This window comes from Neophocaena asiaeorientalis, unplaced genomic scaffold, assembly GCF_003031525.2.
Source record: "Neophocaena asiaeorientalis asiaeorientalis breed wild unplaced genomic scaffold, Neophocaena_asiaeorientalis_V1.1 scaffold152, whole genome shotgun sequence".
NCBI classification, from domain to species: Eukaryota; Metazoa; Chordata; class Mammalia; order Artiodactyla; family Phocoenidae; genus Neophocaena; species Neophocaena asiaeorientalis.
The window spans coordinates 1,499,011-1,516,777 of record NW_020185338.1 but is presented as its reverse complement, the minus strand read 5'-3'; the positions used below and the strand labels follow the sequence as shown (position 1 = coordinate 1,516,777).

General features: G+C 51.7%; 1 protein-coding gene across 7 annotated transcripts in view; it reads right to left on the bottom strand.

The window, feature by feature from the left end:
• Positions 1 to 3,371: 3,371 nt before the first annotated feature.
• The window catches only part of CCDC88C (coiled-coil and HOOK domain protein 88C), a 127,751-nt gene continuing 113,355 nt past the window's right edge, over positions 3,372 to 17,767 (bottom strand). Inside the window, exons 26-30 of one of the 7 annotated variants that reach the window (XM_024736353.1) lie at positions 16,317 to 16,505; positions 12,580 to 12,648; positions 10,081 to 10,149; positions 8,997 to 9,286; positions 3,372 to 5,641 (exon numbers count right to left, since the gene is read on the bottom strand). In XM_024736353.1, coding sequence (XP_024592121.1) covers positions 4,658 to 5,641; positions 8,997 to 9,286; positions 10,081 to 10,149; positions 12,580 to 12,648; positions 16,317 to 16,505 — 1,601 coding nt within the window. In that variant the 3' untranslated portion in view covers positions 3,372 to 4,657. Of the gene's footprint in view, positions 5,642 to 8,996; positions 9,287 to 10,078; positions 10,150 to 12,257; positions 12,764 to 12,785; positions 13,138 to 14,354; positions 14,450 to 16,316; positions 16,506 to 17,767 lie in introns of those variants that run through there. The other 6 variants (XR_003002059.1, XR_003002060.1, XM_024736355.1 and 3 more) reach the window with 6 other exon arrangements.

Here is a 17,767-nt window from a genome sequence, read left to right as displayed (position 1 = left end):
CAAAACCTCCCCTCCCCCGCCCCTCCAGGCTCCTGCCTGACTTCATGTTGTCCACCCTGCCCTGCGGAGACCTCTGACCCCGTTACAGATGGAGAGGTTCCCCTGGCTCTCGGGTCTATCAGCCGCCCCCGGGCCCATCCTTCTGCTCTACTCGGTGGAGAAGGGCAAACAGGGAAAATGGAAGGAGCGAGAAGCCTGGGGAAGAGTTTCCAGCCTCCAGACTCAGCCCAAGTGGCCTCTGTGTGCCCTGTGCCGAGGAACACGGTTTGCGCACAGCAGCATCCGCTAGGCTGGTCAGCTCTGCAAACCAGCTGCTCTTCTCTTTCACGTTCCTCCTCCTTGGCCCCTTCTTCCCAGTTTTCTGTCTCTTCCTTTTCAGCCCATCCCTAAAAAGTGGCGCTCCCAGCGGTGCGCTGGAGCCAGCCTGCCCTGGCTTGTGAGAGCAGATTAGTGAATTTCCCGGAATTTTGCAAGTCAGTTGTTAAACACGGCCGTCATTAAAGATGAATTTATGTAAACGTACGAATAATTCATTTTAAAAACAATGGTAAACACTCAAAATGTGCCACTTCCTAATTATTTCACTGTTACCTGTGCCCTTGAGGTTATTTACACCTGTCGCATCTGTACGGAAGCAATATTGTATGACAGGGTATACTGCACATCTCTTTCCACCTCTGTGGTTAGGAACACTGTGGCGGCAGCTTGAACTCGACCATGATGAGAGTGTTTATGCCACAGAAATTGGCAAGTGTTACCAGTTAGGGCTTGATTTATGTCTTCTGCAGTCTCTAGAGTCTCTTGACTTAATTAAGAAAGTGATGGGGGCTTCCCTGGGGGCGCAGTGGTTGAGAGTCCACCTGCCGATGCGGGGGACACGGGTTCGTGCCCCGGTCTGGGAAGATCCCACATGCCGCGGAGCGGCTGGGCCCGTGAGCCATGGCCGCTGAGCCTGCGCGTCCGGAGCCTGTGCTCCGCAACGGGAGAGGCCACAACAGTGAGAGGCCCGCGTACCGCAAAAAAAAAAAAGAAAGTGATGGAGAAAATGTGAATAGTACAGATTAAACTTAAAAGTGTGTCTTCGGTGAATATTCCAGCATGTAAACTATATGTTTAGTTTTAAAAAAAAAAGTGCTGTGTCTCTAAGCCATTACAATGTGAACAGCACAAAAAACTGAGGAAATTTGGCCAACAGTCAGAAACTGCTACCTGACTGAGCAGTCACTCCATCAACAGATGAGTGAAGTTCTGATATACGTCTCCGGCTTGTTCAGTTTCATCTTACTTGCTAACATAAAAAAAACATCAACCAACATTCACACTGGAACTACACTCGTTCGTCAGTTGCAAGAATAGGTTGGCTATAAATATACAAGTTTGGCAAAAATCAGTGACAGCATTCTAAGAGAATCAATCGGCTGTATGGATTTTACAATAAAAAGTATTGTAGATTCTGTGTCACAATCTTTTACATCCGTAAATATGTGTGTGTGTGTGTGTGTGTGTGTGTATGTGTGTATTCCCTTCCCCAGGTTGGTTGATAAACATTTTGGCTGGATGTTTAATGTTGACTGGTGCTTCATAAGGTTTGTCCTATGCTTTCTAATTTTCTCACTTTAATGTTCTCTGCAGGGTGAGCCCCTCTTGTCGCACAGATGATCCCAAATCTCCCTCCAGGCAGAACTCACTGCTGAGCTGTGGGCATGAATATCCAGTGGTCAGCTGGATATTTCCCAGATGCTGGGTCATGTGTCTCCCAGGCCAGTGCAGAGAAGGTGGGGCCTGGGAGCTCAGGAGGGGCATGATCTGGGCTGCCTGCCTCAGTAACAGGACCCCGGGGTACTGCCTGGGACCATTGCCTGGGGTTGGCTGTGTAGGCGAGTGAGGTGTCAGAATTGGAGCCAGCTGATGGAGTGATGGATAGGGCATGGGGAGGAGGGTGGGGGACATCAAACACTATCTTGAGGGACGAGATGGGGGGGAGGACGGGGAACTGCATGTTGAGAACCTTGCATTGGTGGTGTCTCGGGACATCCAAGCTGGAACCAGATCTGGAGGTTCCGGGGAGAGGTTGGGGTTGGAGATACATCTGGAGCCTCTGGGAGCAGATTGTAATGAAAGTTGTTGGATGTGTATGAGCTTGTCTGGGGCAGAGAAGGGAGTGATAAGAGGTCTGGGTGTGCCTTGAGGTGAGCCAAAGGACCAAGCCACAAAGGGATGGGTGTGGCAGGTGTGGAGGTCACCTGGGTGGACCTCCTGAGGTGCCATGAAGGCTGAGCTGTCTGAGGCAGGCAAACTGGTTGGCAGGCTACTACCAAAACCCAGGGTCAAGGGTATGTGTGTGACCTAGGATGAGAACGGCTGGCTAAGACAAGGGGGGCCAGATTCCAGACACATTCTCAGGTCCAGGATGTGACCTATAAAACGTGGGATGTGAAGAGAGGAGGGATGAGGCCCGCATCACAGGCATCTGTGATTGTGCGACAGCTGGTGTCGCTGGAGAAGCCAGGGAGAGGAATTGAGGAAGCCTGTCGTCCAGGCAGGGGCTCTGAGGGGCAGTCGGTACTCCGGGAGCAGGGTGGGACCAGCCCCGGGGGGGGCGGTGTGCAAGGAGGGAGAGGCCTCGAAGGTGCAACCTAGGACTTGGCCAACAGGACGCTTCCAATGACTGTCTGTGGAAGGAATGAGTGAATGAACGAGGGGCCGGCAAGTCTGAGGGCTGAAGAGCCATCCCACAAGGGGGAGAATCACGAGGGGAGACTGGCCAGGGGTCAAATGCTGCAAAGGCCACAGGGAATGAAGCCTGCAAGGTGGCCGCCGTTCATATGCTGCAGGATCTCTGCTGAGTGGTGAGACACCCAGATTGCAGAGGCTCGGGAAAGAACGGGTGAGGAGACAAGAGGAGACCCTCTCGAAAAAGTCCGGTGAGAAAGCAAAGGAGACGCTGAGGCAGCAGCTGGACAGAAATCTACTAGAAGAAAGATTTCGACATGTGTGGGTATTTATATGCCTGCCTTCATCCCTCCATCTGACTTAAGCCTCCGATCTGAGGCCCCCAAGGCCTAAATTCCAGGTCTGGCACTCCCTAGTAGAGTAGCCTTGGGAAAATCCAACGGACTACTTTAAGCTGAGCTCCTGCCATGACACAAATCCCATAGCAAAACAGGATTCAATTTACACTAAGTTAAAATAAATTCAAGTCTGGAAAAAAGCTGCTGTAAAGGGAAAAACCTTGCCCTCCACATTCTCTGATGACCTAGTGGCCAAGGGGGCTGTGGGTTCCAGTGACTGGTGCTGAGGCAGGGACCCTGAGCCCCCAGAGCCCAGTCAATGCTGCTATATAATGCGCAGTGAGGAAAACCAGGACTCAATACTGTTCCGTGTCCTTTTATTACAATTGTCCTTGTGTTCCAGAATGAATGGCTATTGAATACACAACCCGAAGCACTCCTAACTTTGATCTTAGCTTCCCATTTCTTTCTTATATTGAATCAAAGGGAAAAAAAAAAATCTTACAAAAAAAAAAAAATCACCAGGTTTAGTGCATCCCTGGAAGAGCACCTTTACTAAACAGGAAACAAAACGTGCCAGGAATCTGACCAAATACACAAAGCAGCAGGTGAGACTCCTGATGGGAAAGAATGACTCCCCACGGAACATAAATAGATCCCCTCGAAGCACATATATTTCACATGAGTGTGTACATACATATGTAATATATTAAAAGAAATTTGGTTTCTACCACGAGAAGTTACTCAGCAATAACAAGTCAACATCTCACCTGAGACAGAGAAGTGGGGACACTGCAGCCACGTTATAAACCGAGGCGCACCTCACTCCTGTACACGCCTCCCCTCTGTATGCTGTGCACACTTGCTGGGCGGGCTTCTCTCTGCCCGGCCCCCCAGGCCCAGCAGATCCAGTGTTTGCAGAAAAGTGAGTCAGGGAAGGCAGGTGGCCCTGTGGCCTCGGAGCCCACCCTGCAGGGCCCAGGAGCTGGCTGCAGTGGGAAGGCAAACACCCGAGGCTACCGCCGCCTGCCTGGAAGGCCGCTTTGGCTCTGGGGTGAGGGGAAGCGCTTGGGACCCCAGCAATGGCACCGCAGTGCGTCTGGTTTTCAACAGCGAGCCTACCTCTGGGGTCCACCCAAGGGCCTCCAGATCTTTGTAGTTTGGCCAATGGGGGCTTCCCCTAGGATCAAATGGCTTTTGGGAGGGGAGTAGAGTTTCCAGAGCCACCAGGGCTCAGTCCTGTGAGTGTATGTGCGTGCGCACACGCCCACATACACACGCACTTCAGTGGAGGTCAGCAAGTTGCAAACGAGTGTTCTACAGGGGCGTGCTCAAATAGTGTCTGCTTTGGGGTCAGTTTGTCACTGCGTTCTGAGTGTCCCCATGCCAAAGTGGATTTGTTCAAAAGATACCAGTTGCTGGAGGCTACAGGTACAGAAGACACGTTACACACCGGGGGGAGGGTGCAACCCTCTCAGGGCTTGGCACGGTGTTTTAGTAACAAAACAAACAGAAGAAACGCACGGGAACCCTTTCCTCATTGTAAAGCCCTTTCCTGGCACCACAGGCAGACGGGGAAAGGCCATCATGATGAGCAGGTGCGTCAGTAGCTTTAAGGTTTAGGAGCTGCCGGTCCAGGAGCCAAGTCACACGCAGCCGTACTCGTACCACACGGTCTGCTGGTCCCCAGCCGGCTCGGGGGATGCCGGCGTGCTCTTCGAGCTGCTCCCACGACTGAAGTCCTCGGAGGCCCGGCTGCCATGGGGAGCCAGGTCGGGAGACTTGCCTGGGCCCTTGGCAGGGAGGCCCTCGCTGTAGCCCTGCCCCGGGACCCCGTCCCCCTCGGAGGGGCTGAACCCCGCCCGGACGGGGGCGATGGTGGCCGCCTCTCCCGAGTGCGGGGAGGCTTGGGGCTTAGTCCTGGCAGCTGGGGCCGCAGCAGGTAAGCAGTGCTGTAACTGGGAGTTGCTGCCACTGCCACCTCCAGCGGCGATGGCTGGGGACGTGGCAGACTGCTGCAGGGGAGCTGGCCTCTCCTCCTTCGGGGGAGCCAGAGAGAAGCGCCTCGCGTCCAGTGGCCGGCTTCGGGGGCCAGGGCCCTGACAGGAGCCGCCAGCCTTTCCCACAAGCGGGGTCCGCTCCCGGGCCAGGCTGTGGGAGCTGGGAGGTGTGGAGCCCTGCAGGATGTGGCTGCCTGTGTCTCTGCCCACCGAGGCCTCGGGAGCCCCTGGCTCCTGTTTGCAGGCCTCTGGCCCGCTGGCCCGGAGGAGGTCGGCGGAGGCCAGGCTGAAGGCCCGGCTCAGGGATGCACTCCGGCCAGTGGGCGTGTGGGAAGCGGGGGGCATCGCGGCCTGCCGGAGTCTGCCCAGGGACAGGCTCTGGGGCGGCTGGGCCTGCCTCTGGGGGGCACTGGGCAGGGCCTCGGCCTCAGCGGGTCTGAAGTTCGGCTTCACGTACTGCCCGGGCTTGAGCGGCTTCCCCTCGGAGGTGGTGACGGGCATCTTGATGGTGGGGGCCACGAAGCTGGTGGGCATCTTGGCCCCTTCTTTCCTGGTGGGTGGGCCTGGCTGGCCTCCGACGGCCTTTCGAAAATAGTCACTTAGCAGGTCATCCCGGCAACTGGGAGCATCCTACAGGGAAGAGAGGAAGAATTGAGTGAGGGCCAGAGGGGCCTTGGAGACCCCTCCTCCCACCCAGGATGTCCTGTGCCACCCACATGGCCAGGACTGAAGTTTCCTGCTCGGCCTGTTGAAGGACTAACTTCCCCACCATACACACTGCTCTGGTCAGGGGTTGGGACAATACACGGCTCGTCAGGGAGAGGACCCAGATGCCACTCAGTAGCCCCCTCTTTTCTTTCTTTTTTTTTTTTGGCTGCGCTTTGTGGCACGTGGGATCTTGGTTCTCCGACCAGGGATCGAACCTGTGCTCCTGCAGTGGAAGCGCCGACTCCTAACCACTGGACCGCCTGGGAATTCCCAAGTAGCCCCTTAACTTCACAAGTAAGAAAGCAGGTCCAGAGAGGAACTGACTTCCCACAAGGCTCATCCACTTTATGGAAGGGTCAGGCCAACTGTTTCAACCTGGTTCCCATCTCTTCACCAAGCAGAGCAAGTGGCAGAAAGCTGACCGGCAGGACCGGACCTCCTTTGTCAGCCCACCAGGCTCAGACACACTGCAAGGGCTTTACTGTGGGCCGCAGACAGGAAGGGAAACAAGACCAGCTCCCAAAAAGCCAGAATCAACCACACTCAGGACCCTCACTGCCTCCCAGATGTTTCTCCTAATGTGAGAAGTAAGGGGAAAAGGAGGCACAAGGGGCAGGGGGAAGGCAGTGGGAACCAGAAAGGTCGACCATCCAGGAGAAGAGGGAGGTGGCTCAGCCCTCTAGACTGTCCCCCTCAAGCAGCTGCCCCCTGCCACGGAGCTGCCACCTAGCTGGGCTTCCCCCGGCCAGGGAACTGGTGCCCTTTGGCACCATCGTGGGGACAGGAAGAGCCGCCAGGGGCCAAGCTCGATGGCCGTGTTCAGGCTCACTTCAGCCTTCTGCCAACACCTCACAGCCTAGAGGAGGCAAGCGGAGGGTTCTCCTGAGGCCGACGCTGCAAAACGCGTTAAGGGAAGTGAGTCCACATCAGCGATGAGATCAGGGGCCGAGAGCTGCTGCAACGAGACCCCAGCCCGCTGTGACCTGTCAGGGGGCGTCAGTCCGCAGGACGGGTCAGCAGCTCAGGAACCACTTGCCAACAGCTCCTGGCCCCTGACAACATCTGGATGCTCAACTTGACAGAGGTGCAATCTTGTGGTTTCATGCTAGTTTGAAGCCTCACTCTTGGCATGTGTGTGCAGTAAGACCCTGGGTCATCAATATGGACCAGAACCGTTTATCAAGTGCTTCCCGCAGGCCAGGTGCTGAGCTAGGAACCAGGGGTATAATCGCAAAAAACTTAGTTTAATTTTGAAAGCAACCCTTGTAAGGGTTGCTTAAGATTGTATTAAAACAATATTTAATATATAAGAAAACTGAGGTCATAGATAGACATCTAGAGAGTGGCAGATTGGGGATTAGAACCCGCGGCTGTCAGACTCTGCAGCTGTTTTCAGCACCTCCTGGTCCCTTTCTGCACGCTTCTAACTTCTTTAACCCCCACCTTTAAGGCCACCCAGGGAGCCCATCTTGTGACACCCCCTCCCCCCAGCATCATCAGTGCTTGGGGAAGGGGGGCATGGGTGGCTTCTCCAGGCCTGCTCAGAGGAGGGTAGGGGTGCCAGGTGGGGCTATGGGGGTGAGCACCTGGGCAGAGGGGGAGAGGACCGGTGGCTCTCAGAGGGTGAGCATCAGCTTCCAGCAGGGACAGGTAAGCAGCGGTGAGTATCTGGGCAGGTCTGAGCTGAGTATGGAGGGGCCCTGAGCCTTGCTTAGGACCCACGCCCTGAGATCTGCCCAGAGAAAGGAAACTCACGGGGACCGGCACATAATCAGAAAAGGACTAAGAAGAGGAACCATCCAGATGCAGGCACCCCTGATTTCTGGACGTTCTTGTTTATTCCATTAGATCAGTGATTCTCAGGGCATGATGCCTGGACTCACGCTGACAGTGAAAGCGTCGTCTGGGAACTTCACAGAGATGCAAAATCTCAGGAACTCTGGGGTCCAGCTTGTGTTCTGCCAAGCAAGTCCGATGCACACTGGAGTTTAAGACCCACTGCATCAGACCGTAAACTTCTGGAGAGCAGGTTTTCTGTCTTTCCCACCTTGGGTTCTCCAGCTTCTAACACACAGTAAGTGCCTGATACACAGACAACCACAAGACCGAGCACCTAGCAAGTATGCGATAGAAATTTGCCCATTAACTGCTTTGCTTTGTTTTTTTAGTGCAGGCACCATGCATACTTCCTAACACATGGGAGCTGCTCAATAAATATCTCCCAAACAAATATTTTGTATTCTGTGTCACTGTGACCCATTAATGTGGGCCACAGAGTCTACTATAGGGCTAGAGAAAGTTCAACTGTATTTGTTTAAGGTAAATGAGAGAGAATCACTGAAGCATTAAACCTTAAAAGGTCTCAAGTGCAAGACACTATATGTGTCACCTGCTGAATAACCCAATAGCTCATGGGACTGAATTCAGACAGAGTATGTAAAAGACAGACATGCAGCTTCAGAAAAGCTAAATGGAGACGCTGGAAAGGTGACAGCAGAGGGAATCCTAATACAGGTGATGTTTGGGGGTTAGAGCTGCAGAGCAGAGGTCAGCAAACCAGAGCCACGGGCCAGGTCCAGCTTGCTGCCCATTTTTGTATGGCCTGCAAGCTATGAATAGTTTTTACATTTTTAAATGATTGAAAAAAATATTTTTTTATAGAATGGTCTTTTGGGACATGTGAAAATGATATGAAATTCAAATGTCAATGTCCATAAGTAAAGTTTTACTGGAATGTGGCCATGCCCACTCATTGACAGATGGTCTGGGGCTGCTTTCCCGCTAAAGTGGCAGAGTCGAGTAGCTGCAGCAGGGACCGTCTGGACTGGAAAGCCTAAAATATTTACTATCTGGCCCTTTATAGAAAAAACTGGTTGATCTCTGCTGGTGAAGGCTCAGGGGAAGTGGGCATTCCGAGCTCTGCCACAAAACCTAGTGAGATGCTAACTCCGTGAGTGGGGGGCTGGTCACTCTTTTCTTGAGAAGCTCCCAGCGGGGGGCGCACAGCACCCCTGCCCTCCATGCCGGCACCACGTTCTGCCCACTCACTTCACAGACGGAGAAACAGCCTCCGAGGTCTGGGGCTGGCTGCTGGCACCCAGGGATCTGCTGGCTCGCGGGTTTGCTCCCCACCCAAGCAGCCCTGCACCTAGGCCACGCACCCCCGCCCCATCCCTTTCTGTGACTTTGCTGCCACGGTTTCTGCCTACTGTCCCAGTTTGGGAGATAGCAAAGGAAGAGGGATTCGCTGTGTCCCTTTGAGCCCTGGGCCACTCACGGAGGAAGGGGAGCCCCGGTTGCTCTCCTCCAGGAACTCCTCCAGGGTGACCATCTCACTGCTCGGGGAGGCTGAGCAGGGCCGCACCCCGCCATGGGGCTGGGCTGTGCCCCTCTTCCGGGCGCCCTCTTGGGGGAGAGGCCCGTTCCGGGGTGGGGGGTGCTCATGGCGGCTGAGGGCAGTGCGCCCCGGGGTGCTGGCATCCCGCAGCAGAGTGGCTGTGTCCCTACTGGGGATCAGGTCTTCGCTGCTGAAGCTCTCGGACCTGCCGTGGAGCTGGTCGGAGGAACCTGGGGTCGGGGCGGGCGACACAGAGAACACACGTGAGTCCCCCTCTCTGTCTCCAGGGGGCTCTGTGCTGCCCCCAGCTCACTTAAGACAGAGAGGACGCTGCCTAAGAACCCAGGGCGCACTTCTCCCAGGCTGGGATTTTGGACGTTAAGAACACTCTGGAATGCTTAGAATTCAGAACAAAGTAACTTGAGATAAAAGTGGAAACGCTTCTGCTAAAGTTCCCATTGTTAGGAGCTACAGGGTACCACACTCATTAGCTCCTGTCTGTTCACATAGTTAAAGGTTTACTTAGCACCTGCTTCGCGCCAGGTGTTCTTTAGAGGCTGGTCATGTGGACTCTGAGAAGCGAAAAGATTTGCGTAAGGGTTTATGGTCTTGGGACAGCAAACACATTCTTTTCAGATGTGCAGGAAACATTCATTAAGACAGACCGTATTCTGCACCGTAAGATAAACTTAAAAAGAACCAAAGCCATCCACTATGTCCTCTGACCGCAGTGGAATGCAACTAGCGTCACTCTCTCCACTCTACAGATGAAGTAACTCGGATTCAGAGGATGGGTGACTCTCCCAGGTGCCCAGAGCCTGTCAGAAGGGGTGAAGGGATTTGAACCCCAATCCATCCAAACCCCGGGCCTTCACTTGAAACCGCGTGAGGTGGCCTAGGAATGCAAACGCAGAATGCATGGAGGATCTTGGGAACCGTATTTTTAAAATTACAAATATACTATAAGCCCAGAGTCAAAGATCCACATACACTGCAAAGTGCCCAGAAGGAAAGGCCGGCTCACCTTTCAGGTTAAGAGGTGAGCTGTCGCTGGACGCATTTCTACTGCTCTCCAAGCTCCCCGGCCGGGACGCTGAAAGGAAACGCCAACATATAACCTAAAGGCCGATGGTAAACCATCTAATCCGAGAAAAACTATGGAACAAAGTAACTCTATGCCAAAGTGAAGCTGAGCGCCCCCAGGAAGGACGAGCTTCGGGATCCTCTGTGCTCTCCCACGAGGACAGCTAACTTCCCTGAGCGCCAGGCGTGGCACCCAGTAGACTGTCCAGAAACGACAGCCTATGGTATATATATATTTTTTATTAGGTCTAGGGCTGTGGCTTAAAACAATTTTGTTAATGAGGAAAATCTCACGCAGAATCGAAAAAGCAGACCAAAAACCCCGGCTGCTCTGGGTGAGCCAAGAGTTGGGGTGGGGATGCCCACCCCTATTACTGCACAGAGCTTTCTGGAACACGTGTGAAAATCTCCTGCCTAGACCATGACAGTGTAGCTCGGTGAGGGCGGGAGCCAGGAAACGGCAGTGTGCGCACACGTGTGTTATGTGTGTGAAAGGGAGTGTGTACCGTGTGCAGGTGGCTTCAGCTCCCTGATCCCGGGAACGGGACCCTCAGCAGGAGGGGGAGCATTTGCTTTTCCCAGCTGTTTGCTGTCCTTCGGCTCATCCATGTCAAATTCACATCTGCCCCAAAGGGAAAACCTGACCTTTACGGTGACAAATGCTGGAGGGAACCAGCCCTCCCGGCTGCTGTCTGTGCCTGAGCGGGTCTGCGGTGGCGACTCTTGGATCCCAGGGTGAATAACCAGGTCCAGGGAGGGACCCCGCCCACACGGCACAGGGCAGACTGGGTCTTCAAGGCCTGCAGGGTACCTCTCCCGGTCCCCTCCGCCAGCAGCACTCAGCATCACGGCCCTCATCAGCCTGCCCTGTGTCAGTGTTTGTCCTGCTGGACCATGAACCCCTGGGGGACGGGGACTGTGTTTCTGTCATCTCTGCATCCTCCCAGCACACAGCTGGTGTTGACCGCACTGAGAACTGGAGACGCACTACTTACAAGCCACCTCCCCTCCTGCCTGCAAGTTTGCTTTTGTTTTTCTGGGTCTTTAGGGCACCCAGTTCCCACGTGCTGATGTGTTCTCTGCAAATAGAAGGCATCTGGAAAACACTTACTAGCAAACGGGGTTTGGGGACGAGCCAAAAAATACATGGTTTTCGTGCATGATATAAAAGCAGAATAAGTCCTCTCTTTGAGAAGGGAATATTTGAAATGAAAAAAAGCACATCCCTCATTAAAAAGGAAATAAGTTTCACTAAAATTGTGATACAAATCGATGGGACCCCAAAGCACTTTTGTTTATCTAAGCATTGCATCAAAAAACCCTTTCCCTTCTTTTTCCCGATAAGAGAAGCTCAAGGAACCAGAATACTTAGGAAGAAAACCCTTTTGGTCAGCTGACAAGCATAAATTGGGCTACTCAGGTTTACCAAATGTTGCAGGAGATCCCTGCTGTTGTGTTACCCACCACTCAATGTAAAGACATAAGGGTGCCCTGTTTCATCGCAGAGCCTGTCTTTACTCATGTCAATTGGAAATGTCTGTATTTCTATCATAATACTTTTAAGACAATGGATAGGGTAGAGATAACGCTTATTGTCGATCAGAAATAAACTGAATTCAATGTAAACTTTGAGGTTTTTTTTAAGAGTTACCTTCCAACCCTCCTATGACTTTTTTTTTTTTTGTGCAAAACTTTAAGAAAAACCCAAAGCTGTTTATAATTTTTGAGAAGGTTGGTATAATTCCTGGTTTCCCTTCTGCCTAAATTCACAATATGCCTGAATCAAACGGCAAAAGTGCTTCTAACAATTTCTAAGACGAAATATAACTTGGAGCCACTCTGGGCAACTAAAATCCAAGTGAGGACAGTGAGAGATCTTCCTGAAATCAACACTCCCCGTGTGGGTCACCAGAACTTCCTGGCAAACACGAGGGGTGCTTTAAAGCAAAAGGAATTAAACTCTCCAGAAGTGGGATGCTTGATACGTAGTGACTTCCCCGTCACTGGAGGTATGTAAGCAGAAGTCACATGCTCAGGCCCTGGGGAGGGCAAGGAAGGAGCCTGGAGGAACTGTGGACCCCCCCCCATTCCCACTTCATACAACAACTTCACTTTCACCTGTTTTGTGTGTTGGACTTCCGTACAGGACCTTAGCTTTAAGGAAAAGCACTGTTTGTTTTTGCGGTACGCGGGCCTCTCACTGCTGTGGCCTCTCCCGTTGCGGAGCACAGGCTCCGGATGCGCAGGCTCAGCAGCCATGGCTCACGGGCCCAGCCGCTCCATGGCATGTGGGATCTTTCCGGACCGGGGCACGAACCCGTGTCCCCTGCATCGGCAGGCGGACTCTCAACCACTGCGCCACCAGGGAAGCCCGAAAAGCACTGTTGATAAAACAAGACTGAGAACCCAGGAGGAAGGGGACATCGCACTGACCACTCACCGTACTGCCTGTGGGGAGCGAACTCGAGCTCCAGGGACGGTTCGCAGAGGTTGTCATCAGAATTATAGCCTGTGGTGAAAATAAGGTGATGATACAGGGGTCCCGGAACATCCACAGGGAAACACGGGGTCCTGTGCCGGACGGCCACCTCTGACTGGCACCTGAGCCACGGCAGCGCCAAGCCCTTGGAGGCAAGGGAGGGACACGTGGACGTGCCTCTTCCATCCCTCCCCCTACTCCTCCTGCTGGCACGGCCCTCACTCCCGACTCCTGTTAGATTTAACTTCAAATCCCATTTCCGCCTGTGCAGTGACAGGGACTTGAAGACTAAAGCAGTGATCTGGCCAAAGGATTACACAGCAAAAGGAGGCGAGTATTCAGGGCCCTGGGGAGCGCCTCCCAACCTCCAAGGCCAAGCCGTGCCAGCAGTTCTGGTCTGGAGACCACAGTTGTCTTCAGGAGGCGGGAGGAAGGCAGAGGAGAGAATCCAGCACCTGAGGGGAGAGGCTGACTCCCTGGAAACAGCCCTGCCGCCGCAGCTCCTCACCCGAAATAGACCTGGAAGCACAGGCCACCCATCAACTGCCCTTTCCCTGAGAGGGATTCAGATGCCCTCTGCCTCAAGCCTGCTAACTTCTCTCTGACAGTAGACCCTGGGCCCCACCAAATGGCAAGAGGGTTTCCACCCTGTCCCCAGTTCCTATTATAAAAGTTCTGGCAGTGAGATACACCCAAATTTAGGTATGATGTATACACTACTATACATAAAATAGGTTAACTAATAAGGACCTGCTGTAGAGCACAGGGAACTCTTCTCAATACTCTGTAATGACCTACACGGGAAAAAAAATCTAAAAATGAGTGGACATATGTATATGTATAACTGATTCACTTTGCTGTAGAGCAGAAAGGAATACACATCGTAAATCAACTCTACTCCAATAAAAATTTTTTTAAAAAAAGTTAGGTATGATCTAATTGCTTCCTTTGCAGGTTTTGTCTCCTGGAGATGAGGGCGGGATGACTCCTTTTTTTAACTCATTGAAGGCAGGAGAATCCTACATTTTGAATTCTGCCCTAATGACCAACTCAAAGTAGTGGCTTAATGAAAACTTGCTGCCTTGATTACTACAGTATAACATGGCTAGTGATATGTAGGCTATTGGTCATTAAACCTGGCTAATATCAGAATTTTCTGGAAAACTTTGAAAAAATATGCAATCTTATTTAGGAAAAGCTTATCTGTATTTGTCCTTTGACCCAGCAATTCTACCTCTAGGAATAAACTCTGGGGACTGGTTGGTTGAATGAACTGTCATACCACCATTTTAATTATTATACGCCTCTTAAAAAGAATGAGGAAGATCTCCATGATATACGGCTAAACGAAAAAAAAATCAAGGTGCATTATTTTGTTTATTTTTGCAAAAAAAAACACTGGAAGTATAAACAAGGAACCAAAAAAAAAATGGTTATCCATAGGCTGATTCTGGAATGGAATGGAGGGGAAAGGGAGAGATGTGAGACTCAGAAATCTAAGCATGTCTTCCTACATAATTTAGCTTTAAATTACATAAATATTTTATGTATTAAAAAACAGAATTAATTTAAAAAGAAAAAACTAACACTGAAAACAGAAACAAATGAACCTTACTGTATATCAAACTGCTAACATAATCACCTAGAGAAAAACATTCCAGTGAATTTTGAATATAAAACTCTGTGCATCCTTAGTGAGATATAATCGCAGAACTAAAAGAAGTACAAAACGAACATCACTTAGTAATTTTATTGTTAATAATATAATTTTTTTTTACCATTACTGCATATTTTCAGGAAAAATAAGTAGATTTTTCAAGAGACGAGACTTCTGTGTAAGAAAAGGACACATGCATGAAATTAAAAAATCCCTATAATATTAAATTGGAATTTGAAATATTGATATGAACTCATAATATCTATGTGTCCTTTCTTTACTGAAAGGGTCTAAAAGTAATGACAACTCTGTAGTGTCCAGATCTTGATTATTAAATTCTGCTCTAAAAGGAACTAGATTTACTTGAAGAAATGCTGATTCTAAGGGCAGGGAGTGGGGGCGGGGTGTTCCATTTCGAAGACGGTTACATGCCCACTGGCGATGACTACCCAGAGTGTGAGAACTGGGCTGCCAGGGAATCGCCACGGGCAGTGCTGGGGTTGCAGGGTTGATGGACCCTCATGCATGCTCAGCAGACGTGTGACTGGCCAGTGATGTTTCCAGGCTTGGGCTCTGGTTCAGGGATGGGGGTCCAGACTGAGACAGCCCAGGGTTAGCCTGGAGGGCTGGACCTTGAGCCACACAGACCACTGGTACACTGAGGGGAGACGGTGTTCCCAGCTCTTTCCCAAGACCAGGCAGGGCCTCTGCACCCCAGAGCCCAGGAAACCAGGGGAGACTGATGACTATGGACAACAGACACCCTTGCCACGCTGGGCTCAGAGTGTGCCTGTTCCAGACAGCACATGGCACGGCTCCACTGACATCCAACAGTAAATGACTGCGCCTGCAGTGTCTGGCCAGCAGTGGGGAGAGACTGTCCGGCTGCCCTGTGCCCACCCAACTCACCTTCTCCCCAGTGGGGCTTCCTACTTGTAAGCAACGGGGATGAGGGCAGGGACCCTGTCTTTGCTTTGCTTGTCAAACCAAGGTTGTGAAAGTCTCTGGTTTCAAGAGCCAAGTGGGTGGTATTATTATGAAGAATAACCACCACTTCTTGTTCTCCGATTTCTAACACCCCAGAGGCAGTCACTTTCAGTTCCTTCAGCTGTTTCTTTGGATGGTTTCAGATCGCTAAATTATCAGCGGAATGTCTTTTTTGCTTTGAAGCTTCATGTTTCCTCTCTGTTGGCATCTTTTCAATTCCCCAGTGCTTGCTCCACCCACCCAACTGCTCTTTTGGTAGCATCCCGTTCTTGTTTCATGGGTGCAACAGCTTGGCTCATCTGACTATATTAATGACGGACATCGTAAAGCTTTCATCTCTGTGCTTCTGTTTACTCTGTTGCCTCTCACACTGGTTTTGGTCTCTGGTACTGGAGGCTCTCCTCAGGTATCCGTGGGCCTCACCTGGCCAGATCTGATGGGGACATTCAACTGGGAATTCCTTAAGCTGATCACATGACTGGGAGAATGTTTTAATCTCACATCTAAAGATGTGAACACACATGGCTACTGGCAACCTGGGAGACCTTCAGTTTGTAAAGCCTTCCCTGCAACCTCCTTGTTTTTCATTTGGGAAACGTGCCTTCCACTTTACTAACCGACCTCCAGTTCAGAGACCCTCTTGTGTATCCTCTGTAGAGAATAAACCTCCAGACTTCTACCAAGTTGGGCTGAGGGAGGCTGCCTGCTTTTAGCCCAAACTTGGACCTCCCTTCTGGAGCTGCTTGGTGCCGCGAGGGCCTGCACGGTGGTGGTGAGAGAGGGTCCCGGGGCTTTCCCACCAGTGGCTTGGGATCAGGCCTCTAGAGGGTGAAGCTGTCTGTCCAGAATCACTCACCCAGCTGGCAGGCAGGGCTGAAGCCTGAACCCTTGTCTGTGTGACGCCAGAGCCAGCCCACAGCTTAAGCACTCTGCTCTCCACCTCTCAGCCTGAGACCCCTCCTGGCCCTGAGAGCCTGGGGTCTTTAAGAAGGAACGTGAGCCCCAGATTCTCAACCCTCTCGTTTCTGGACAAGGTGAGGGGCCCACAACTCACCTTTGGCGCGGCCTGGGTGCCGTGAGATGGGGGTGGAGCTGGAAGGGGTTGTAGTGATGGCTGAGGACGAACAGGGCCGGGGGCCCGGCTCCACGGGCCAGGGCTTCATGGCTGGGTCAGCAGAGGCATCCTTGCGGTCAAGGCTGTCTCTGTGCGGGGACCCTCGCTTTGGCTTTAGGTCCCCAGGACCTGGGGCAGAGAAGGATACTGAGAAACGGGGCTGCAGAACCCTGTGCTCAGGCCGGGCTACCACACGGAGGCCTAGAAGCAGGGTTGGCAGGGCACACAGACCACAGGTACAAAAGCTGAGCTGCCCACCTCCCGGGCTGTGGTTTGAACAGGAGGGCCCTGGCTACAGGTCTGTGTCGGAGGGCCCGCCTCCAATGATGGGCCAAACTGTGAGCCCTGAAATTTTGGCTGGGAGGAAATAAAGGAAAAACTCAAGAGGACAAACAAAATATTGGTAAAAGTCCAACATACTAACTATAGAGCACACCTGCTGCATAGCACTGTATATAACTCAAATCCCTGATTTAAAAAGATCCTGCCGATGTCTGCTCAGGATCACTCGGATCTGAGGCTGAGGCCCCGAAGGTCCAGGACACGCAACTTGCCAACTGGCCTCACTTATAATCTGTGGAAAAATTCACTGTCACCTTAACAGTAGGGTAAGAAGCCTTTAATCTCTGTATGGTGACACTGACTACAAGAAGGATTTTTACCTTGTATCTTATGCTTTTCTGCAGTCTCTAAATTTTCTACCATGAAGACATACTCTTGTCATAAAAACATTAAAAAAAAAAACCCTCCAACTATCTAGTAATAAGAAAGGGGATGGGCTCTCCAAAAATGAGACAAAACTTAATGCAGTTGGAGTCCCTACTGGCATTAAGACAGGGCTGTTTTGCATAATGTCTCACTCTAGGCACCCCCAAGGCTGCAGACACAGAGCCACAACCACTGTGTCAGGATCTCGGCCCCTCTCCAGCCTCTTCCACGGACCTGACTCTGTCTGCCCCTTGGCCACTCCAAGTCTGGACTCACTGTGAAGTTTTACGTGCCTAAATCTTATGACTTGAAATCAACGTAAAATTTGGATTCTGAAAGATAACCTTGATGAGAAGCAAGACTCAAGTCTGGTGGGATGGACGGGACAGACATCCAACAGGTGAGGTTAAAATGAGGAGCAGAGGGGGAGGCGGAGATGACCACACAGTTAGCACGAACAGCAGAGAAACAGCACCATTCCAGCAGCATGCTCGGAGGACAGGCCTGGAAGGCCAGGACCTCAGCAGCCCAGGGTTCCCAAGGCAGGGTGCGTGAGGCAAAGTCACTGCCACATCAGCCGACTTCAGCATTTTGATACGTATGTATTTATTTTTTATAGTTACCTTATTATTATTATTATTATTATTTTTTGCAGTACGCGGGCCTCTCACCGCTGCGGCCTC